At 43.8% G+C, this 23,331-nt stretch overlaps 1 protein-coding gene across 1 annotated transcript; it reads left to right on the top strand.

Moving 5' to 3' along the window:
* Window positions 1-2,373: 2,373 nt before the first annotated feature.
* Window positions 2,374-2,709, top strand: LOC121269502 (histone H2B-like). Its single transcript, XM_041174102.1, has one exon. The coding sequence runs from the start codon at window positions 2,374-2,376 to the stop codon at window positions 2,707-2,709; it is 336 nt and encodes a 111-aa protein (XP_041030036.1).
* The last annotated feature ends 20,622 nt before the right edge of the window (window positions 2,710-23,331 follow it).

A 23,331-nucleotide genomic window follows, 5' to 3' on the forward strand; every position in this document is an offset into this window, starting at 1 on the left:
GAGGACGTCCACCAAGGTCGTCGAGGCCAACAGGACAGCAGAGTGAGCAGGCTGGCTCAGATACCAGTGCCAGCGAGGGGACAGTAACTAGATGTAGCACCTGAAAATGTAAATTTAAGGCACCTTAGGCAGACCATGGGTTTCTCACTGGTGCTTTTGTGTTGCCCCGCAATGAGGTCATGATTAATTGGTGTGATGTTTAACACCTTTGTCATTTTGTTTCCTTAAGTTCACTTTGTTATATCATTAAATTTAGACAAGTGATCATGGCTGAGGGTGCCTCTTTTCCTCTACAGGTGGATGGTTACCCATGATGTTATGAGTGAGTTGTGTCATATTGGGCTTTATTGACAAGGCCCTTAGTTAATGTTCCTATCCAGGCAGATTTAGCACTCAGGTATTGAATATGGAGCCTGCGGCACAGGCTTTTGTTGGAATTCCACCTGTGGTGTTCTAGCTGAAGGTTTGTTGGATTAAAGCCTCCTGGGTGTCTCTGCCTCCCTGGAGTATGCCTTGGTCAGCATCTACCCACTCAGCATTTCCCTGTGCGTGCTCATCCTCGGACTCACTGCTGGACTCATCACGTGTAGCCACAGCCACTGCGTCTACATCTTCATCGTCCAAAGCATTGTCCCTTTCCAGCACAAGATTGTGGAGAGCGCAGCAAACAACCACTATCAGCAATACACAATCTGGGGGGTACTGGATTGCACCTCCTGAACGGTCCAGGCATCGGAAGTGCATCTTGAGAAGACTGATGGTTCTCTCCACCACTTCCCTTGTGGAGACGTGGCTCCTATTGTACCGCTGCTCAGCTTCTGTTCTTGGATGGTGGAGAGGCATCATGAGCCACCTTCTGAGGGGATAGCCCTAGTCACCCAGCAGCCATCCATCCAGCCGGGCTGGAGCACTGAAGAGCCCCGGCACCTGGGAGTGTCAGAGGACGTAGGCATTGTTGGAGCTGCCTGGGTACCTTGCACAGCCTTGTAGAATCGGCAGTTTATGATCACACACTATCTGCACGTTCAAAGAGTGGAAGCCCTTCCTGTTGATGAAGGCACTGGGCTCACCTGCTGGCGCCTTGATGGCCACATGTGTACAGTCTATAGCACCCTGGACACGGGGGAAGCCAGCAATGGCTGCGAAGCCTCTGGCTCGCTGTGTCTGACTAGCCTGGTCCCAGCGGTAGTGGATGAAGGTCAATGTTCACCTGAACAGAGCGTCTGTCACCTGCATGACACAAGTGTGGACAGCTGATTGGGAGACACCACAAAGATCACCCGCCGAGCCCTGGAAAGAGCCAGAGGCATAGAATTTGAGGGCAGCTGTGACCTTTGGAGCCACTGGCATGGGGTGTTCACCCACACAGTTAGCAGAGATCTCAGGGCCTATCATCTGACAGATAGAGTTGACTGTCTCCCTTGAGAGATGGAGCCTCCTTTGGCACTGCACCTCAGACATATTGAGGTAGCTGCTTTGCCGCCTGTATACCCTGGCATCAGCATAGTGGTGTCTTCTGCGGCCCCTTCTGCCTTGGACTTCCTGTTGGCCCTGCACCTCTTGTGCCTGCGCCCCTCCTCCCAAAGATGGCTCCCCTGGAGACTGAATGTGCACTCCTGGCCTCCTCCCTCTTCTAGCCCTCCCTTCTTCCTCAAAGGAGGTGCCTCCAGTGGAAAGCACAACTCCCATTCCTAGGCTAAGGGAAGGCTTCCTGAGTCCTGCAGGTCTCAAAAAGGATCTTCACTGTAGAGCGCTGACCTGAGGGTTGAGTCCTGTCCAAGCAGCTGGGACGAGTTTTGAAGTATTTCTGCTCACACAGGCAAGTCTCAGTAACTTTCCAAATTAAATATCTGACTGAGCGCATTCACAGCCCCACTGACCTCTCTCATCACGCCTGTGGATGAGGTTTATCGAAATGTGTCCTACCCGCCTGCCCGTTGTGCCCGTACGATAACCTGAAGATCACACGGGCTCCTAAAAATCGCCATCAACTGGTGCCTCAAGGGCCTTAAATGGAGATCATCGCGGGCCTGCCCACCAAAATATCGCGATGGTGCGCCGTGATGTCAGGACGCTCGCCCGACATTACCGCGCGTCATTTTACACATCTGCGTGCGGGGCCCATCCCCACATGCCAACCAGAAAACTTTGCCCTTGGTGATTCGAAGCAGTGTGAAGTGCTAGGAAATCTAAAGCAGTTTGGGTTGTACCTGAGTGCTGTAATGCTTAGTATAATCACATTAGGTCCCTCCACAGACTTATCCTATCAAAAGAGCTTTGCTGTATTAGCAGTAAGGACTGGGAATAAGGATCCCCATGGTCAGACTTCTAGGTCCAAGTTGAGAGGAATGGCTGAGGTGGCAGCTGTGGCTAATGGTGATGCCAACCTACAAGGCGTCAAAGCAGTTGCTGATTAAAGTCACCAAGAAGCCCAGAGAAAATCCTGCAAGCACAGCTGTTCCACTTACACTGACCCAGATCCACCCTTCCACCAGGATCTCATCCAAGGCCATGAGTGTTATGGATTCCTTCGTTGTCGACATTGTTGAGCGCATCGCCTCCGAGGCTTCTCACCTCATTCACTACAACAAGCGCCACACCATCTTGGCCAGGGAGATCCAGAGCACCCGCCTCATGCTGCCAGCAGAACTGGCCAAACACCCTGTCTCCGAAGACACCAAAGCGGTCACCAAGTACAACTCTGTTTAGATCGATCATTCTAAAGATTATAAATTCTGAAGCACCGGTGACCTATTGAAACTGGGACCACGTCAGTCGAAATAGCCATAGATGCAACATGTTAATGGTTCCTCTTGTTTGTGGTTGAATGAAAATTTAGTAGCGGCATTTCTACACAGCACAGCAATACATGGTCCAGAAAAACTGGCAGGGCACTCTGTCAGTAAGCCAATGGGCTGCACGATAGTCATTTTTGAAAATAACATAAATTTGAGTCCGCAGCCCTGTTAAAATATCCAATAAATTACCGCCTGTCATTTTCCAATGCCTGCAAACAAATTTGTAGGATTCTATAAAGCTGGGAACCCTAGCAGGTTGCTGATCAGTCAGGTTTGGCTCTAACAGGAATCCATAGCACAACACATGGGCTTTTTGCTGTAGTAGAATTTACTGTGTTTGCATTTCAAGGATTCTGAACATGTAAACATTTAATGCTGTCATTTTCATAATTCCCAAATATTAAAAAATCGCCATGATTCTGTTCAGTCAGGAGCTTCAACTTGTACCTGGGTGCAACAGGCACAGAAGCATCTGCAACTAACTATTCCATCACCGACAAATTGTTTTATACGTCAGTGAAATCTCTGTCATGTCTTCCATTTGTTTCGCATTATATTCTCATTGCAAAGTAGAACACTTCACTCCATCTTCCAACCATCTGGATTCACTATAAATGCAGGAAAACTCATTTAAAATCAATGGTGATATCATAAAGATTAAAAAGCCTCCTAATTTTAAATGAAATATTGATGCTATTTCAATTCAAACTTAAGTATTGTTAGAACTTATTTTCCAAGCATTTCAAATCATATTTACATAAGAATATATGAAAAAGGAGCAGGGGTAGACCAAATTGGCCCCTGTATCTATTCTGCCATTGAAACAATGGTTGATCCTTCTACCTCAAGACAGCTTTTCCAATATATCTCCAAATCTATCGATTCATCAGGTCTGATGAAAGGTCACCGATCTGAAATACTGGACTAGATTTAATACAGCCCATTGGGATGGGAACTATGGCGGCCTGGCCTACTTGATGCAGGAAGGCCCCCTGTCAGTCTCCCAGCAGCAAAAAGCCCATCACCCCCCCCCACCCAGAGAAGTGGGGATGGGTATCCTTATCAGGCATGATCAAGGGGCTCAGCATTGGGAAGAGGGGGTGCCTCTGAAAGCCACTACCGTGGTCTTGCCTCCAAGTCCTGCAACCCCACACCCCACTCATGGCTCTCACCCCGTGATTCCTCATCCCGCCCTCACCTTTGGTTCCACTGCAATCCTGGACATCTGGTGGGTGTAATACTGGCAGCTGCCACCGCTACCAGTGGCACTGTCAAGCAATGGAGAGCTGTCGGTCTCTGATTGGCTAGCAGCTCTTGGCAGGCGGGTGCTTCTGCCGCCTGAAGGTCCCTTAATACCGTCGGGCCTCCCCCATGGAACTGACAGGCGTTTCCTGCGGGTTCTCTGACCAGGGCGAGACCCTGTCGGGCTGACTAAATCCAGCCTATGAGCACTTTTTTTTAAACATCCACAGATTCTGCCTGACCTGCTGAGTATTTCCACCATTTTCTGTTTTTAATTTCATGTTTCCAGCACCTGCAGTTTGTTTTGTATTAGTGCATTCCCACTCAAGTTGGACTGTCCGTGACTGGCTTGTCCAACTCCAGTTTCACTGAACACAACTCGAAATGCCTAACAGTCACACACCTTACTATCCTTGTGTTATGGACCGACTGTAATACTGAAATAAAAGACACCACAAAAAGCAATTCCATCACAAATTTATTCAACATCTCTTCCAATATATAAACTTTTGTGCCTTCCTTTAGTGCCTATCTTGCATGTGCCTTTGCCTGGCCCAGTGCTCCTACACAGTGCTAGCTCTATGGCTGCAGCATGGCAGGTGGAAAGCTGCTGAATTACAATGGATGAGACTGCAGATGGCCTTGTCCTGCAAGAGAGGTACATGTGTTGGTGAGGGTGGTGCAATACATGATGTGCCAATCATAGTTGAATAGAGGCAGCGTGTGCAAACTGTAAGATTTGAGAGTGAGTCTTGCAGCTGTGCTAAGTAGGTGAGGGTGAAGTGAGGCATAAAGGTTCTTAATGTGAGGTATAAAGTCATGGTTGAAAGAAACTGTTGTTAGGTGACTGATGTGGGTGTGGTGAATAGAACATGTGAGGTTAGCAATTCCTTGTGAGGATATAGCATGTGCAGTTGCATTCAGGAACCTTGACAACTTAAGTGAGGTGATTATTCTTCTTGCCACACTGCATCTAGTCCTCAGGACTAGACAACTGACATCAACCATATGACAGTCATCTGCTCCCACTGCCTTTGTAGTTTCTGTCTGGGGAAACCTCTGCCGCTGCCCCACCTCTCCTCCTGCCCAGCCTTTGCTTTGAAGCCTTCAGTGCTGCATTGGAGAACCTTGAAGCCTGCTCTCTGGCCCGCTGCGTCATTTCCACCCCTCTTTCTGCTAAAATCTTGAACCATTTCCACGTGCTGAAGCCAGAATGCCCCTCACCTTTAAGGGCTGCAGGTTGACTTTAAGTGGTCTCGCATGAATTTAGGCCCCTACTGAGGTGTGCAGCATGATGCTTGGTGCTGTCTGCTAATTTAAATGAGAGTGCCATCATGCCCTTATCCAATTTTTCCCACAAAAAGTTTAAGAGAATAAAAACTCCAAGCACATTTCCCTCTACTGTCTCTTCCAATGATATCCATCCTTGTTAAACAGGTATGCAATACATGAATCAAACGTTTAAATTAATTTCAAAAATTTAGACTTATCCATTCAAGTATTTTACTGATTCAGTGTTAAGGCGTTTTTGCCAAACAATGTGTTAAACCCTCTTCACAAGCATTTTAACCGAAGGGCAGGGATTTTCCAGCCATGTCCGCCACCAGGATTATCCAGTCCTGCTGAACTTCAATGGACTTTTGGTTGGGCCAACGAATCTCCCGTGGTGGGTCCTGCCACGTTGGAGTTGGAAAATCCTGGCCTAGGTATAGAAATTCCCTCTCCTTGTAGCCAATTCAGTGATTCTTCCATTTTTCTTACTTGTGAGGTCGCTGGTGCTTAAGCACTTTTGATAACAAATGTCATTGGTGCTTTACCTTAGATGAGAATATTGCCTCATCAGATGCTAATGCTTAAGCTTTGTGATGCCTACAAGTTAGACACCTTTAGTATGTGTTTATAATTTAAATATTTTTCAGCTGTCTGTTGTTGTTCAGTGGCTCTTGTCTCTGAGGAAGATTCTGGGTTCAAATCGCTCTCCAGTACCTCACGTATCTAGGCCAGGGGGCTCTTGCACCACATGTGGCTCTTTAGAATCTAATTTGAGGCTCCCACCCTTCTCCAGTTGCAATGCACTAACATGAAAAAACCCTAATAAATTAAAGGCTGGATTTTATGGGGGAGGGGGTGGGGGTGGGGGTGGTCTGCTTGCAACCCCCATCCCCGGAAGGAAAGTTGGCCGGCAGTTGGCACACCTGGATGAAGCCTACCCCGCAACCGTAAAGTGTTGCTGGTTGGATAAAGTAGGTGTGAGCAGGATTTCCACCCCTCGGTGGGAGGAAGACCTGCCCTCGAGAGAGCTGGGCACTGCAAGCAGTGCCAGAGCTCAGCGGTGGGCACCGTGGAACTGCAAGGAGGAGCAAGAAGAATAGTGATGGCTGCCGGAGACAGATAAGTCCCTGGCTTTCAGGGTGGGGAGAGATCTGAGGGCCCAGGGAGGTGGGAGAGGGAGTTGGGCACCGAGTTTTGGAGGTGAAGGCAGCAAGCAAGGAAGTGGGTGTGACATCTTGGGGAGAGGTTGTGGAGGGGTGCCCCCAGTACACATCCTCCCTTTCCCCAATTTTTCAACTTTCTGCCCACGCCAACCATATTATGGCATATGCGGTGTTAACAGCCCGGTCAGTCGGCTTGGCAACAAACTCAAATGAGCTTTAATTCTTTATTTAAATATGGCGGGTGGGCTGCCAAATTCGGTGGCTGTCCATCTAATATTTTATGGGGGACAGCTTAGGGGTGGAAGGGAAAGTGGTGAGCTGGGCACACCCTGTATTTTACATGCCCCCACCACCGAAAACATATCCAGGGTTGGCAGGGGGGGAGCGGAGTTGGTGCTGTAAAATCCAGCCCTAAGTCAAGAAGTGTAAGAGCCATGCTTTTATTGTGCCGATAAAATTCTAATCATTATGCTGCACTTTACAAATTTACATGATTATTTTAACAAAATAAATCTTTGTGCTGTAAATAAACCTCTTTGATTGGCATAACTACACTATGGCTATAGATAATGCCTTTGCTTCGAGGTTTTACGATTGTGACTATTAACACTTCTGACATGGTTGAGGTAACAAATTTTTCTGAATGTGCTATCAGAAGCCTTTTTCACCAGAATTAATAGCCAAAAAAATTGTCTTAACTATACACAACTTAAAGTTTGCTTTAGAGATGACTTTATTGACAAAATTATAGTAAAAGCAAGTCAAATAATGAGAAAATTCAGAGTTTGATCTAAATTAATTCCAGTTAATTTTCTATTGATTCATAAATTCAATGCCTGCTTTTTATTTATTGTGTATGCAAATTATGCTTTCTACCAGAGCAGAGACACTTGGTAATTTACCAAACATTTAGTTTAGAAATGTGAATATTCATTTTGAAGCTCCCAATAGTTTTTATCTTAGGTATTTTTTTTTAAAAGGCTCTTCAGGTTAAAAAGTTTGCCCACCCCAGATCTAGGCTGACATTTCAGTGCAGCACCTATGAGGTGTTGTCTTTCAGTTGAAATGTTAAATTGAGGCCTTGTCTGCCCACTCGGGTGGATATAAAAGATCCCATGGCCCTATTTAATCAGTTTGTACTGCACAGGGCTAATTTTTACTTAGGATGACAGTATAGGAACAAGCAATATTGATTCAGATTTCTCTTGGTTGTCACAACCATGTATAAGGTGTTTCCTTAAAGCTGAGAACTTGTGTGTGTATATGTAGCCCACTTTTAATTCATGACTGGTTCAATTTGAAAAATAACCCAGTAGACATTAAACAAGATAAAGGTTAGTTTATTAAAATATTTACTGCTGTAAGTTACTTAGTTAAATGTGATAAATTTATTAACTAAAATACAGATACAAAGATTAAAATGCAGATAAAGGGAAAAGATAATAAAGATGAAATTTACAATCAGTCTTTGTGTGTTGCAGGACCACTGTGAGACTGTTGTTTGAATTCCTTCTTTCCAAAGTGAAGGGGTTGAAATTTGAGTATCGGTTTAGCAGCTGAGATGGCTTCCGCAGTTGACTATTTGGAGGTTTGTGTTTTTAGGTGGACTCAGCAGGTCAGAAGGTTTTTGGGAGAGTGAGAAGGTTTCCTATTCCTCACTAATTCTGTGGTGAAGGCACTTACAGACTGCCTTGGGCTCTTTTGGCAGAACAGACGTTGATTGCTTAATACCTTCTTCTTTGTTTTCCCTTGGCCAAGAACCCTCTCTGATGTTGTTTCTGAGTTTTTCCAGTTCTGAACACAAAATGGCTGTTTGCAAGCAGACTTTATACAGTTCGAAAACTTAAAATGGCTGCTATGTTAATTTTAATGAACCATTGTTCCACCAAGCAAAGGAGTCTGTTATGTTGAAGTCCCTTCCTGTCCCCTGTTCCATCAGAAGTAAAAGGGTTTTTCACACCTTTTAGAATTCAATGTACATGCCTGGAGGGGTTTTTGGATTTTGAATAACTCTTTGTATCCAGCTCTAAAGATATGAGTCTGACGAGATTTGAATAAACACTGGAAGTTGCCATGTTGTCTGTCTATACTTCCATTTTCAAAAAGTCTTATAAACTCAACGTAAAGGCTTGAAAACAGAAATATGCCTTTAAAAGGAAGCAAATGGGCGTATTAGTGAGAGGCAGCATGGTTTTGTGAAGGGGAGGTCGTATCTCACTAACTTGATCGAGCTTTTTGAGGAAGTGACAAAGATGATCGATGATGGAAGGGCAGTGGCTGATATATGCATAGATTTCAGTAAGGCCTTTGACAAGGTCCCTCATGGCAGACTGGTACAGAAGGTAAAGTCGCACAGGATCAGAGGTGAGCTGGCAGGATGGATACAGAATTGGATTGGTCATAGAAGACAGAGGGTAGCAGTGGAAGGGTGCTTTTCTGAATGGAGAGCTGTGACTAGTGGAGTTCCGCAGGGATCAGTGCTGGGACCTTTGCTGTTTGTGGTATACATAAATGATTTGGAAGAAAATGTAACTGGACTAATTAGTAAGTTTGCAGACGACACCAAGGTTGGAGGAGTTGCAGATAGTGAAGAGGATTGTCAAAGGATACAACGGGATATAGATCGGTTGGAGACTTGGTCGGAGAAATGGCAGACGGAGTTTAATCCGGACAAGTGCGAGGTAATGCATTTTGGAAGGTCTAATACAGGCAGGAATTACACAGTAAAAGGCAGAATCCTTAAGTGCATTGACGGGCAGAGAGATCTGGGTGTACAGGTCCACAGATCACTGAAAGTGGCAACGCAGTGGATAAGGTAGTCAGGAAGGCATATGGCATGCTTGCCTTCATTGGCAGGGGTATTGAGTATAAAAGCTGGGAAGTCATGCTGCAGCTGTATAGAACCTTGTTTAGGCCACACTTGGAATATTGTGTGCAATTCTGGTCGACACATTACCAGAAGGATATGGAGGCGTTGGAGAGGGTGCAGAGGAAGTTTAGCAGGATACTGACTGGTCTGAAGGTTATTAGCTATGAGAAGAGGTTAGAGAAACTCGGATTGTTCTTACTAGACTGACGGAGATTGAGGGGTGACTTGATAGAAGTTTACAAAATTATGAGTGGCATGGACAGAGTAGATAGTCAGAAGCTTTTTCCCAGGGTGGAAGAGTCAATTACTAGGGGACATAGATTTAAGGTGAGAGGAGAAAACTATAAAGGTGATGTGCGGGGCAAGTTTTTTATGCAGAGGGTAGTGAGTGTCTGGAATTCGCTGCCAGAGGAGGTGGTGGAAACAGGTACAATAGTGGTGTTTAAGAGGCAGCTTGACAAATACATGAATAGGATGAATAGAGGGATACAGACCCCGGAAGTGCAAAATGTTTTAGTTGACGGGCAATATGATCGGCGCAGGCTTGGAGGACCGAAGGGCCTGTTCCTGTGCTGTACTTTTCTTTGTTCTTTGTTCTTTAAAATTGTTGTACTTAAAATTGGTAATATCATAATTGCACATTTGTGACATGATGTTAATTTTCATGGAAGTCAAGAGATAGCTCTGATAAGCAAGCTTGTAGGCCTTTCGAAGTGAAATATGTCTATATTGGTTGTAATGAATGGGATGTATACTGCCTTGAAATTAACAATCTACTCATTTACCGCTGGGTTATCCCAGACAGCGTGCAGAGTGGCTGTTATATACTCCTGATCTCATGCTGAAAGAATTCCTATTTCAGGCAAAAACTACAAATGGTATATTACAAAAAATGGAACCATAATACACAAATGCAAGTAAAGTTGCAGGTAAAAATTCCAATACAGCACTTGCTTTTTGCAACTATAATAATCTGTTTCAGAAATCTCAGCTGTTCCCCGGTAACTCTTGAATCCATTGATGAATGATAGCTTCACATGAAGAATGAGTCCTCAAAGTCCTTATTAGCCCATGATCCAGCACAACAAAATAGGAAATTGAACAATATGGGGACCAGCCTGGTTATAGGCCCTTCATTCATTTGATGTCCCAGTTGGCACAATGGTAGATAAAACTGATTTGTTCACTATTTATGAAAACTGTTCCACCGTGAATTATTTCCTGCAGTAACAAACCAGAAACACAAAGAAATTCATGAATGTAAATGCTTAATAGATAATGAGCCTCCCTAAAGAAGGTTTAACTTGAACTTTGACCACTTAGTTATGTGTCCTCTTAATTCTGATTTAAATATGTAGCGAATGGAGACCAATTTAAATTTGTCCACACTTGAATAAAAATTGCAAATATTTATTATTTAAAACAGGATAGATCCTTGTTTCCATCACAATGACTTACTTAAAATATTTTACTGACCAGCTGGTGATTTTCCTTGCCCTATCTGATCCTTTATCAGTGCCAATATCTCCATGCAGTTTGATCTGGGATTGTGCAGGAAGGAGCTGGGAATGTGCACAGAGTCACAGAGAGGAAAATTATCACCAGGTAGTGAAACCAGGGATCATGGCCATGAACTTTCATAGGGAAGTTTGGATCCAAACCAAAACTGCCACATAAAACATTCTGTGACAGATTTCAACAACAACCCCAGCTTACATTAAAAAACACCATTCACAGGAGCACAGAATCACACAATCATTACAGTGCAGAAGCAGGCCATTCGGCCCATCATGTCTGCACTGGCTCTCCGAATGAACATTTCACCTAATGCCATTCTCCTGCCACCCCTCTGTAACCCTGCATATCGTTTCTTTTTAAATGAACGTCTAATTTTCTCTTGAATGCCTTGATTGAACCTGCCTCCACCATACTCTCAGGCACTGCATTCCAGACCCCAACCACTCGATGTGTACAAAAGTTTATTATCACATCGTTTTCGCTTCTTTTGCCAATTACTTTAATTCCATGCCCCCTCATTCCCGATCCTTTCATGAGGAGGAACAGTTCCTTGCTGTTTACTCTGCCCAGGCCAGATTTTGAATACTTCTATCAAATTTCCTCTTAGCCCTCTTTTCTCCAAGGAAAAGAATCTCAACTTCTCCAATCTTATTTCATAACTGAAGTTCCTCATCCTTGGAACCATTCTCATAAACCTCTTCTGCACTCACTCCAATGCCTTCACATCTTTCCTAACGTGCAGTGCCCAGAATTGTATGCAATATTCCAGCTGAGGTCTAACTAGTGCCTTACAAAAGTCCAACATAATTCCTTGCTCTTGTACTCTACACTGCTATTAATAAAGGCTAGAATACTGTATGCTTTATTAACTGCTATCTTAGCCTGTCCTGCCAGCTTTAATGACTTATTCACGTATACATCCAGGTCTCTCTGTTCCTGCACCCCCTTTAGAGTAGAGCTGTTTATTTTATACTGTCTCTCCATGTTCTTTGTAATAAGATGTATCACCGTACATTTCTCTGCATTGAACTTCATCTGCCACCTATCCACCCATTCCATCGACTTGTCCTTTTGAAGTTGTATACTGTCCTCCTCCCAGTTCGCAATGCTTCCAAGTTTTGTATCATCTGTATGTTTTGAAATTGTCCCCTGTACACCATGGTCTAGACCATCAATATATATCAGGAAAAGCAAGGGTCCCAACGCTGACCCCTGGGGAACTCCACTACAAACCTTCCTCCAGCCAAGAATCATTATCAATAAAATATGACACCATGTCACATAAGGAGATTTCTGGTGAATTTATCGCATAACTTACAGAGACTGCCAAAGGTAGCAGAGCTGCAGCCTGATGTGGACAGAAAATTGGATAGATATTTAGGCCTGGATTTTCACCAAGTCAGGTTAACTTGGGAGTCCTTTAAAAATGGCAGGCGTGTCCCAATTTCAGGATTCCCAACCCCATTCCCAGGCTGTGTGATTTTTGGGAGTGCCTTTTAAGGGTGCAGGCTGCTTCCGGTCAGAAATCCCCAAGTGGCACTCCTAGCCTTGCTGACTGCATTGCGGATATAGGTATCTCGTAGTCCTCCAGAATTTTCAAGGAGTTGGGTCAGGTTTTTAAAGACATGTGGTTCACGGCCCTTTAGGGGAGTCCTGAACCCTAGTCTGCATGAGAAGACTTTTTAAAAGGTAAGTTCAAAAGGTCCCCATCATGCTTCCTATGCTAAGTTAAGACCTTATCAAAAGCTTTGAAAAAATGTACTCCACTGACAAATTTCTCCAACTAAAACAAAAGGCCTGGCCTGAAACCTAATAAAAGCGTCAATCTTCCAGGGCCTTTGAAGTTTCAAAAACCACAAACCACAAGTACTTGTCTTTGTAAAATTGACCACAGAGATCAGAGAGCCTGAGCCATCCTACAATGTTTCCTTTGGGGAGCAGGTGTTCTGATATTCTATCATTTTTTTTCAAAGCTTTTTTTTACACTAACCCACCTTACACTGTGATGTTTATTGACCAACTGTGCACTTTCTAGGACCAATGGGCAAGGAAGTGCCAGAGCTTGGCATAGGGGGCCTATGGGGACATGGGTATGGATGGAAGGGCAGAGACTGGCATAGGGGCATGGAGCCTGAGGGGGTAAAGCCTGGCAAATAGGGCATAAGGGGCCTGAGGGGGTGGACGGGGACATGACATGGCACGGATGAGACATAGGGAGTGTTTGGAGAGTGATGGTGGTGTGAGGGCTGGAGGGCCTTCGTTTTTTTGGTTCACTGGGACAAAGTCCCATGACACCTTTAAACAGCCTGCCTCAGCACTTAGCAGAGGCTGCCTCCTCATTCCCTCCCGGGAAGGCTGGCCCGACTGCAGCCCACGCCCGGCCCCCGGCAATGACGGGCACCCTCTCCCGAGGCAGCTGGGCCAAGCTGGGAATTTTCCCGAACCCCCCCCTGCCCACCTCAAGGATGAAAATCCAGGCCGAAGAGTCAAATTCATTAGGGCACCAAAGGAGGTAATTCAGAAAAATTTGCAGGGCTAAGAGCAAAGAGCGAGGGTGTAGAAACATAGCAGAAGGCCATTCAGCCCAGCGGACCCGCTCTGCCATTCAATACGATCATGGCTGATCGAACACCTCAATGCCTTTTACCCACACTATCTCCATAACCCTTTATGTGATTGTTAATCAGAAACCTATCAATCTCTACCTTAAACATACTCAATGACTCAGCTTCCACTGCCCTCTGCGGTAGAGAATTCCAATGATTCACAACCCTCTGAGTAAAGAAATGTTTCCTCACCTCAGTCCTAAGTGGCTTCCCCCTTATTTTGAAATTATATCCCGTGGTTCTAGACTCCCCAGCAGGGGAAACATCTTACTTGCATATACCCTGCCTCTTCCTTTATGTATTTTGTAGGTTTCAATGAGATCACCTCGCATTCTTCAAAACTTTAGAGAATACAGGCCCAGTTTGCTGAATCTCCATTTATAAGACATTCCTGCCATCCCTGGAACAAGTTTGCTGAGCCTCCTTTGCACCCCCTCTATGGCAATAATATCCTTTCTGAGGTAAGGGGGCCAAAACTGCACACAGTACTCCAGGTGCTGTCTAACCAAGCTTCTGCACAATTGAAGCAAGACTTCACTACTACTGTACTCAAATCCTCTAGCAATAAAGGCTAACATTCCATTAGCCATCCTAAAAGCCTGCTGTACTTGCAGGTTAGCTTTCAGTGACTTATGGACTATCATGAAGCTATTAATGTATATAATGTTGGAACTTTTTTTAAAGTAGAGAGTTAGTCTGTGGGTCTGTCTTAACTGAATTAAAGACAGCTAGTCTGGGTGCTTTGATGTATACTAGTTTTGAGATACAAGAGAGGTAGAGCTCATTTCCATTTTGTTGAATAGAACATTCAAGAAGTGGAGTGAAATCTGGCACCTAGCAAGCAGAGACCAAGCCATGTTTATATTACTAATAAAATTGTTATTATGAAAGGGGTTTTATTGTTAGATGAGGTGGTGTTCAAAGGGGCTGGTGATATAATAAGAATTTACATTTAATGAGATGTGCTGGGTATAACCAATAGCAGTATTGTGTGTGCAAAGCAGAGGCATGTAACATTAAAGCCTACCACACTGCCTGCAAAGGAACCAAAGTGAAAGGAACCTCATTTTGAACTTGTAAGGTGAAAATGCTTATGGGTTGCTGTTGCCTTAATGGAGATTAGTTTGGGAATTTGTTAAAAGTTATGATAGCAGTAATTTGTAGCCATGTATATATATTTAACATGTAAATTAGTAAATGTCTTATGTAGATTAATATAAGAACCTCTCGAGAAATGGTGGTCTGATTCCTGAATTTAGAGCTGCCTCTCAAACATACCACTTAAAAAAATAGTTTTTGACAGTTGTTAAAGTCTCCCTCTAGGATTTTTAAATAACTCAGCTTTACCAACTGCTGTGTCATTACATGGACAAGTACACACAGGCCCCTTTCTACATCTACACTTTCTAACATCTTACCATTTAGGAAATACTCTGCACACCTCTTCCTTCTACCAAAGTGGTAACATCACATTTTTCCACATTTCATCCCATCTGCTATGTTCTTACCCACTCGCTAAGTCTGTCCGAATCTTCCTGTAACTGCTTTACATCTTCCTCACAACACACTTTCCGGCTTAGCTTTGTATCATCCGCAAACTTGGAAATATAAATTAGATAGCCCTTTCAATCAGCCGGCACAGACATGATGAACAAAATAGCCTCCTTCTATGCTGTATTGTTCCATCACTCTTCGATATGCAGAATGTTTCGGCCACTCTCTAGACAGCTAACCACCACCCTCTCAAGGGCAATTAGGGATGGGCATTAAATACTCGCCTAGCCGGTGATGCCCACATTCCATGAATGAATATATAAAAAAAATACCGGCCGAGCAAAAGTAACAAAACAAGCTTGTGTTTTAGTGGAATAACCACAACAGTAGATGTAGCATAACTGAATATTTCCCCTGCACATCACATACCCAAAAGGATCCATGTGATCCTTGCATCAGGGTAATACCCTATTTCACAAAACATTTTTGCTGCTTGGAAGCTTTAGTATAATTATTGGCTTTCAAACAGACATGGAGCTATTTATTGAGTGACTGATATTATGTTACAAAACATTGAAGAACATTGAAAATCAAAGTATTGATTTTCTCTCTTAACAAACAAGACTGGCCTGGATAATTCCATCTTAAAACTCAGAGTACCTGTTATTTTGACTGAAAAATATGCAGTGGATTTGCACTGACCATGCATGACTGAATTAGCAAATGCGGGAAAGTAAACACTAGTTTCAGAATCAATCGCTTTAACCAAATCATAGAAAAGGAGCCAGGCCGCAAACCATGAAGATTTTTGTCATCTCCAATCAGCCTGCCTCATCTAATTGTTATTTTCTATAACAAAGCTTTTGGTTTCCTTGTAAGGGAATTGGATAAAACAGTTTTACTGTTGTGATTTCGTACAGACTTGCAGGCTCGTTGCCAAAAAAGATCAGCACCAAGCAGCCTGAAGGAGGCCTTTGAGGCTTTGATTGAATGTCATGTTTAAATATGTGGTTTAAATTATATCTAAAACCTATACAGTGCTATAGAAATCTATACAGTGCTTTTCTTTTCCATGTCCCTTTAATCACGGTTACATCAGCTGTACAGAATATTTTTGAAAACCACTTCTGAGTATTTTTATTGGCGATGTGTTTAATTTTCAGAGAATGATCTTCTCAGGAACTGCACCAAAGTCAGCTGTGTTCCATGGCTTATATGTCCATGTAAGAAATGCTGCAGGGTCTAAAGCTTTCACCGAAGGGTTGCACTGACTCAGTCATTTTACTTCTGAAAGAGAAATAACTGTGAGAATATTGCCTTTATTTGGAAATGGAATCAGGCTTCTGATTCACTTCGTGGAGTGTTCTGGCAATGATTTTCAATGGGGTGGAAAGGACAGGAGGATGAGATAGGGTTTGTACTGATCAAGAGGAGGAATAACATGTTGATAATTGGAAATGGTTTCCTATTCTTTAATAGAGCTTTGACAAGGAAAGAGCCCTGACTTTAATTCATGGCATACAGTGATTGTAATGCAAGCATCAGGCTCACTGTAGCTCATCTAGGTGAGATGGTGGTGTAATGGTAATGCCACTGGCCTAGTAATCCAGAAACCCAGGCTACTTTTGTGGGAATGCGTGTTCAAATCCCATCACAGCAGCTGGTGGAATTTAGATTCAATTAATAAATCTAGAACTGAAAGTTAGTTTCAGTAATGGTGACCATGAAACTATCATTGATTGCTGTAATGACCCATCTGATTCACTAATGTCCTTTAGGGAAGGAAATCTGCCATCCTTAACTATTCTGGCCTACATGTGACTCCAGACCCAGAACAATGTGCTTGACTCTTAATTGCCCTCTGCAATAGCCTAGCAAGCTGGTTCAAGGGCAAATAGAGATGGGCAACAAATCCTGGCCTTGCCAGTGATGCCCATGTCCCATGAAAGAATAAAGAAAAAAAAAATCCTTGCCATTTACCTTCCTGGATAGATTTCGTTCATCACCTTCCCAAATTCAAAAGGCAAAGGGGACAAACGGTGGGAGTGGATGAGCAAGGTAGAAGGCTACTGCTGGTGGCCAAAGGAAATAGCTCCCAGCAAACTGAAGGGGGGATCCAAGATCATTGAAAGAAGCTTAGACCAAGAGGCCCTGTGATTCTTTGTGAGGCTCAGAGGAGTGTTCCTACCTTGCCCACAAGGTAACCTTTAAAAGTAGCATTAATTTAACTTCTTGGCATTCTCCAGGGTCTGTTGCTCCTTGATGCCAGGTTTCTCCAGTGATGCAGGCACCAGGTACTCTCACTGCTACAGTCTGTAACATTATCGATGTGTGAATGACAATAGAGAAGGGGCCTCACATGCTGCTCAAAGTGCATCTACTACAATGGTATGGGACTCATGTGCACCTTAGACCTGGTGAATGTTATTCTGCCTATGTTTCAAACCCTCAAACTCTCCATTCTAATCGAGCTGTATGGAGGAGAGGATTGGTGGTGGTTACAGAATCCCAGCTAGAGACAATTTGGAATTGAGTTTAACCCTTTTACACTATCATAATATTGTATCTGTACTTCTAAACCTCACAGGAATATCAACTATTATACGGTGCTTCAGCTGAACAGTCCCTGCTGCCCTGCAACCACAGTCATGTGAGACCTCTCACTTAGTCATTTTTCCCTTGAATAAACTGTATCCACTTAAAGATCAATAGATCTGACAGTGGAAAGTCACCAGTTGCTACAGGATAAGATCTGTGTGCAAAAATTTCAGAGGTTTATTAGTTTGCTTAATCACACTAATATCTAGACACTAAATATTAGCTTGGCATGAGCCTAGATTGAGTGCTATCTTACCCACTCCAGTGTTCCTACAAGATGCTCCTCCAATGGCTTCAGAATGAGAGGTGGGAGACTGCTATGGCTATATGAAGGCTCTTGAGATGGTCCTTGTATGCAACCTGTAGGAGCTTTGTTCTAGCAGCAGGCTGCAGCAACTTGGCAGCTACAGAGGTAGCCTGGCCTTGCAACTTGCTGGCACCAGGACAGGCATTGATTGAAGATGAAAATATGCTGTTATCCTGTGAGCAAACAACATGCTCCACTCCAATAGAATAATTGCAACAGCAATATCATACAGCAGCCCAGCACTTTCACTGCTCTGTAGAACATCTGAATTCAAATAAAATCCTTATCCATTCGGTATCTCAACTTGTCCAAGGTGGAGAAGATGGTGAAGTCCAGAGCCTGAATGAAGCCAGAGTGAATATCTCTAAGAGATACTGGTGCCAGTAGCCCATGAGGTGACCACCTATATCAGGCTGACTGCAAACTGCCCTTGCCATGAGCCAGAACAGCACACAAGTTGATAGTGGATTGTCCCACATTCCCTGACATTTTGCAGACACACTCTGGCAGGTCATTGAATACATTCAGCAATTGCATGCGTGGGGAAAGCATTCTTCTTTTTAAAGGCAGGATCCCTAAAGCCTGACACTCAGACCTGTTCAGCAAAGCTAGGACACAAAGGAGCGCTCCAGTGAGTTGTTCCCTGGACCTGCTCACTCAGGCTTTGCTCATCACACTGTGCAGCTCCCGCTAACTCAATACCATGCAGTATGCTAATTCTGTGCTGGTGCTTAGAAGGTTAAGTAACAGAGCATCTTTGGGAAGCTTTGTCCCCTGAATGGTTTCATGACCTGATTTACCTGGTAGACTTAGGAAAAGGGAAGAGGAAACTATACTGTTAGATTTGACCTATTCAGCTACCTCTTTCCATTGCTGCTTATTTGATAGTGCACTCATTACATATTGGAGGGGACAAGAACCACATTCCTCTTCCCGAAGGGCCCATGAGAATGTCAATGATTCTGGGGAGTGTTGTGTGATTTCATGTTGCTGGATGCCCATCGATCGCCTTTGACAAGTGCACCTCTACTTTAAAGGTTGCAATCTGCCTTTAAATGGCATTCAGCTGGACTATTTTTTTAGTCGTCCATGAAATATGGGCATCACTGGCTGGGTCAGCATTTATTGCGCATCCCTAATTGCCCTTGAGAACTGAGTGGCTTGCTAGGCCATTTCAGATGGCACTTAAGAGTCAACCACATTGCTGTGGGTCTGAAGTCACATGTAAGGGACCAGGTAAGGACAGCAGATTTCCTGCCCTAAAGGGGATTAGTGAACCAGGTGGGTTTTTACGACAATCGACAATGGTTTCGTGGTCGTCCGTCCATTCATCCATCCCCTACCCCACGCAACCCCTTCAAATTAGTGAGCTGTATATGAGGAGCGCAAGTAGCACTGGCTGAAGCCTTGTTGAAGCATTGGGTCAATGTGCCCTTTGACGGGAGGTGAGCTCTTAGTGGCAATGACGGTCAGGCTGACAGTGGCAGGAAGGCAATTCCAATCATTAAATGTACAATTAGCCCCTATTAAACCAGTGCAAATTCTTTGCAAGTCACGCATGTCAGGCTCAGGAGCTCAGTGGTTCAGCAGGGGCAGAATCACAGTGAGGACTCATCATTGCTTGCAGGTCAACAAAGGGGCAAAACAACTAGAGCCCAGCCAGGGCTAAATAAATTAACAAATTAACCAGAACCTAATAAAATACAATTCCTGAAGGGAGAAAGGTGAAGGAGGTCACTCGGATGGATACAGAATATACAGAAACATGATAAAAAAAGATGAACAGAAGATGAAGGAATTGCCTTTAAAAACAACAACTAGGTATATAAGACACAATAGTAAGTTAACATTTTAGTAGTACAACAGTAAGAAGTTAGGTGAAGAGATGGAAAGAAAGTAGGATCTGAGGATGAGCTTGAGATCGATAGTATAATAAATGATTCCTTTCCTAGTGAGCACTAAGGAAAAATAATGAGCTCCAGGTTTGTCCTGAATCGCGATACTCCAAGTAAAACTAACATCAGCATAAATCAGCTGGAAGGCTGAAACAGACTTAAAGGGCTCAAAACAAATCTTTCTCCACCAGTAGGTTACTTCAACGACAATAGTGAGAGAGTCAAGGGAGCAGATGTGCAAAGAATTTAATGCCCGTTTTTAAAGGAGTCAATCATTACTGGGGATGGACGGTACAATGTACAGGCTGCTGATGTTCATCTAAATATAACACTCTCAATTGTGCCAACCCAGTCTCCTGCTTTCCATCCCTAATTAGACGTGGAGGCTGCCTCCCATAAATTTGCATTTTTCACAAGTGGGATGAGGACCAGGAAATAGTGCCAACACCCGAAAATTTTATAAGCCCAGAAGATTCAGGCCTGTGAATGAGCCAGGCAAGTCTCAATCCTTAATGTTAGCGCCAGTCAGTTCAGGGTCTGTTGACTTGGAACATGGGTTTTGCCCATAACAAAGGATAAAACTAAGTTTATCTATTATTTTGATGGTATGAAGTGTGATAGGAAATTGGCACTGTCCATTCATGTTTGTTAGTTTGAATTTATTTGGGCTAGAGTGCTTTACACCTATCTTCCAAAAGATAGGAGAATGCATTTGACAATGCAAACAAGAACACAGTATCCTGTAGACACAATGAGAGAAGTGGCCAACATTTATCTCTCAATAAACACCACTAAAAATTAAAATATCTAGTAATTTACCTCATAGCTGTTTACAAGCTGGCTGTCATATTTGTCTAAATCATAATAGTGACTACACTAAGAAAGTACTTCATTGGGGGAGGCAGTGGCACAGTGGTATTGTCGCTGGGCTAGTATTCCAGAGCTCTAGAATAGTATTTCAGTAATGCTCTGGGGATGTAGGCTTGAATCCCACCATGGCAGGTGGCGAAAATCTGAATTAAAAGTCTGATGATGACCAGGAAACCATTGATGATTATTGTAAAAGCCGATCCAGCTCACTAATGCCCCTTTACCAAAGGAAACCTGCCATCCTTACCTTGTCTGGCCTACACCTGACTCCAGACCCACTGCAATACAGTTGACTCTTAAATGGGCCCTAAGTGCTGGCCCAAATCCAACTGAAGAAAAAAATGAAGTGCTTCTGGACATTCTTGGGAAAAGATAGGATCTTCCATTCCACATGGGCTCATGCTGAAGGCAGGTCCTTGGTTCAATGGCTGCAGATGCTCCAACCTGAGCTGGTATTTTTTGTCAGTGGTGCTTTTTGCCATTGCCTTTCAATCTCACGTGCAGGGTGAGGAGACAGGTCCCAAGTCTACACCAGCCAGGATGGTAATCAAACCCATGGGGCAGAAATTTGTCGTCAGTGAGCAGGAGGCGGGGCCCGCTCGCCGATGCATCAAATGACGCGGGATGATGTCGGACAGAACCCCCGACATCATCCCGCCTCATTTAAATTTTCAGGAAGGCAGGGGCGCAGCAAAATCAGCTGTGCGCCCGCCGACTTGACAATGGCCAATTGAGGCCATTGACAGGATCATTTAAACAATTAAAGGTCCTGCCCGTCCAACCTTAAAGCTGGTGGACAGGCCGGGAGCCCCAGCGGGCTTCTGATAATACATGAAACCTCATCCACCGGCGGGACAAGGTTTCGTGTGGGGTTTTAAAAAGCTTAATAAGGTTTTACTGTAATTTATGAACATGTCCCATCTCATGTGACATTGTCACATGAGGGGGACATGTTAGGGAATTTTTTTTTCTATTTTTAATCATTTTAAAAGTGTCAGCGATCTCCCTGAGGCAGCACTTAGCTTTTACGGGTGCATGCGTGAAAAAGCCCACTCTCTGGGGAAATCCCCCCCCCCCCCGGCATAGCACTTCCCGGCGGACGTCACGCTGGGCAGGCCTTAATTGTCCCGCCCATGTAAAATGGCGGCCGGGCCCACTTCTCTGGGAGGGACCAGCTCCCCGCCCACCAGAGATTGGGTCAGGTCAGCCTGTCCGACAGGCAGAAAATTCTGCCCTTGCATTTAATGTTATTCTGAACCACATGTTAGCCATCTAGCCAACTGAGCTAACTAGGCCCTCATGAAAGAGTCTAAATAAATATTATTACTTGATTCTCATTGCGACAGCCCTGGGTCACACTATCATTTAACTGGGTAATGGACTAAAAAAGTGCTCTCCAGGTCATAGTGGGTGTGAGATCTGATCATGGGAGTGATCAACGATCGACACAATATCCAAGAAATACCAACTGAGAACTTGAAATTTCTGACAGTGAGTGACTTTGGTCTACTTTGGGCCAACCTACACACCATAGAAATGCTGCAGCGTTGGTTGACTAATATTTTGTGGAACAGTGCAAAAGATAATACATTATTTAATTTTAAAGTTGTGTCAGCTTGTTTTACAGTATTCGCATAACATAGCAGTCATTTTTCATGCTGCATAGTGATCAACACATGACTTAACCCATTTTAACACTCAAAGGTATTACGATCACCCATCGTGGATCCTGCAACTATTTCCAGACACACATCAACACGAGATATTCATCAGGTGTTCCACAGTATTGGTAACTATTGGAGTGCGACGGATATAATGGAAGTGCAGCTAAGCTTGAATCACTTCTCATTTCATTTGCTATAGTTTCTGGGGTAGTAGTTTAGTTTATGATAAGATGTGTTTACCCATATTGTTGATGTAGAAAGAAACAGATGTATTGTCTGATCTGTGTAAATATGCAATGTGTATATGTGCATTCAAATCTCCACCATGGTAATGTAAATATAGAATTCAATTTTTTTTAAACTATGGGAACAAGAAAGATGACATTAGTAAAAGTGGCTATGAATCTTTTGGAATGTTGTAAAACTCTATTGCGATATTTGTTTCGACCCAACAAGTTTACTATTGACCTTCAGGGAAGAAAACCTGCAATGATCAAATATGCGGCTTTTAACTGTCTTCCGAAGTGGCCTTAGGAATGGGCAACAAATGCCAGTATTGCCACAATGCCAGTATCTTGAGTATGAAAAGAATAAAACGTCCTGGAGCTACCCAGCCTTGAAACCATAGAATTTTAGAACATCAGAATTAATGGTGTCAATAGAGCAGTTTCACTGATTATGCAGAGTAATGAGCCTGGGTCATGAGCCCAAAGAGGTAAGGTGGCTTGGAAACTAGGACATAACGCAGGTTCCACGATCTCTGCGTTACCCTTGGAGTAGTGAACAGAGCAGCCATTGTACATCCTGCTTTTTTGGGAGATGATAACTTCAGTAAAAAATGAACATACCCCATGTACAAAAATAAATAGAACTCTCTTGTGTGTTTGGCAAAGTGTTTGAGAAGGAGGTTCACTTCTGAACTTGATTCTCCCTTTGAAAGTAACTAGAGCGTGAGTGTGTGTGTGTGTGTGCAGCAATCATTCTGCCTGGAGGCAACAATTTATTTCTTCCGTTCTCGTGCTCTGGCTGTCTGTT

This window comes from Carcharodon carcharias, chromosome 25 (assembly GCF_017639515.1).
Source record: "Carcharodon carcharias isolate sCarCar2 chromosome 25, sCarCar2.pri, whole genome shotgun sequence".
NCBI lineage: Eukaryota > Metazoa > Chordata > Chondrichthyes > Lamniformes > Lamnidae > Carcharodon > Carcharodon carcharias.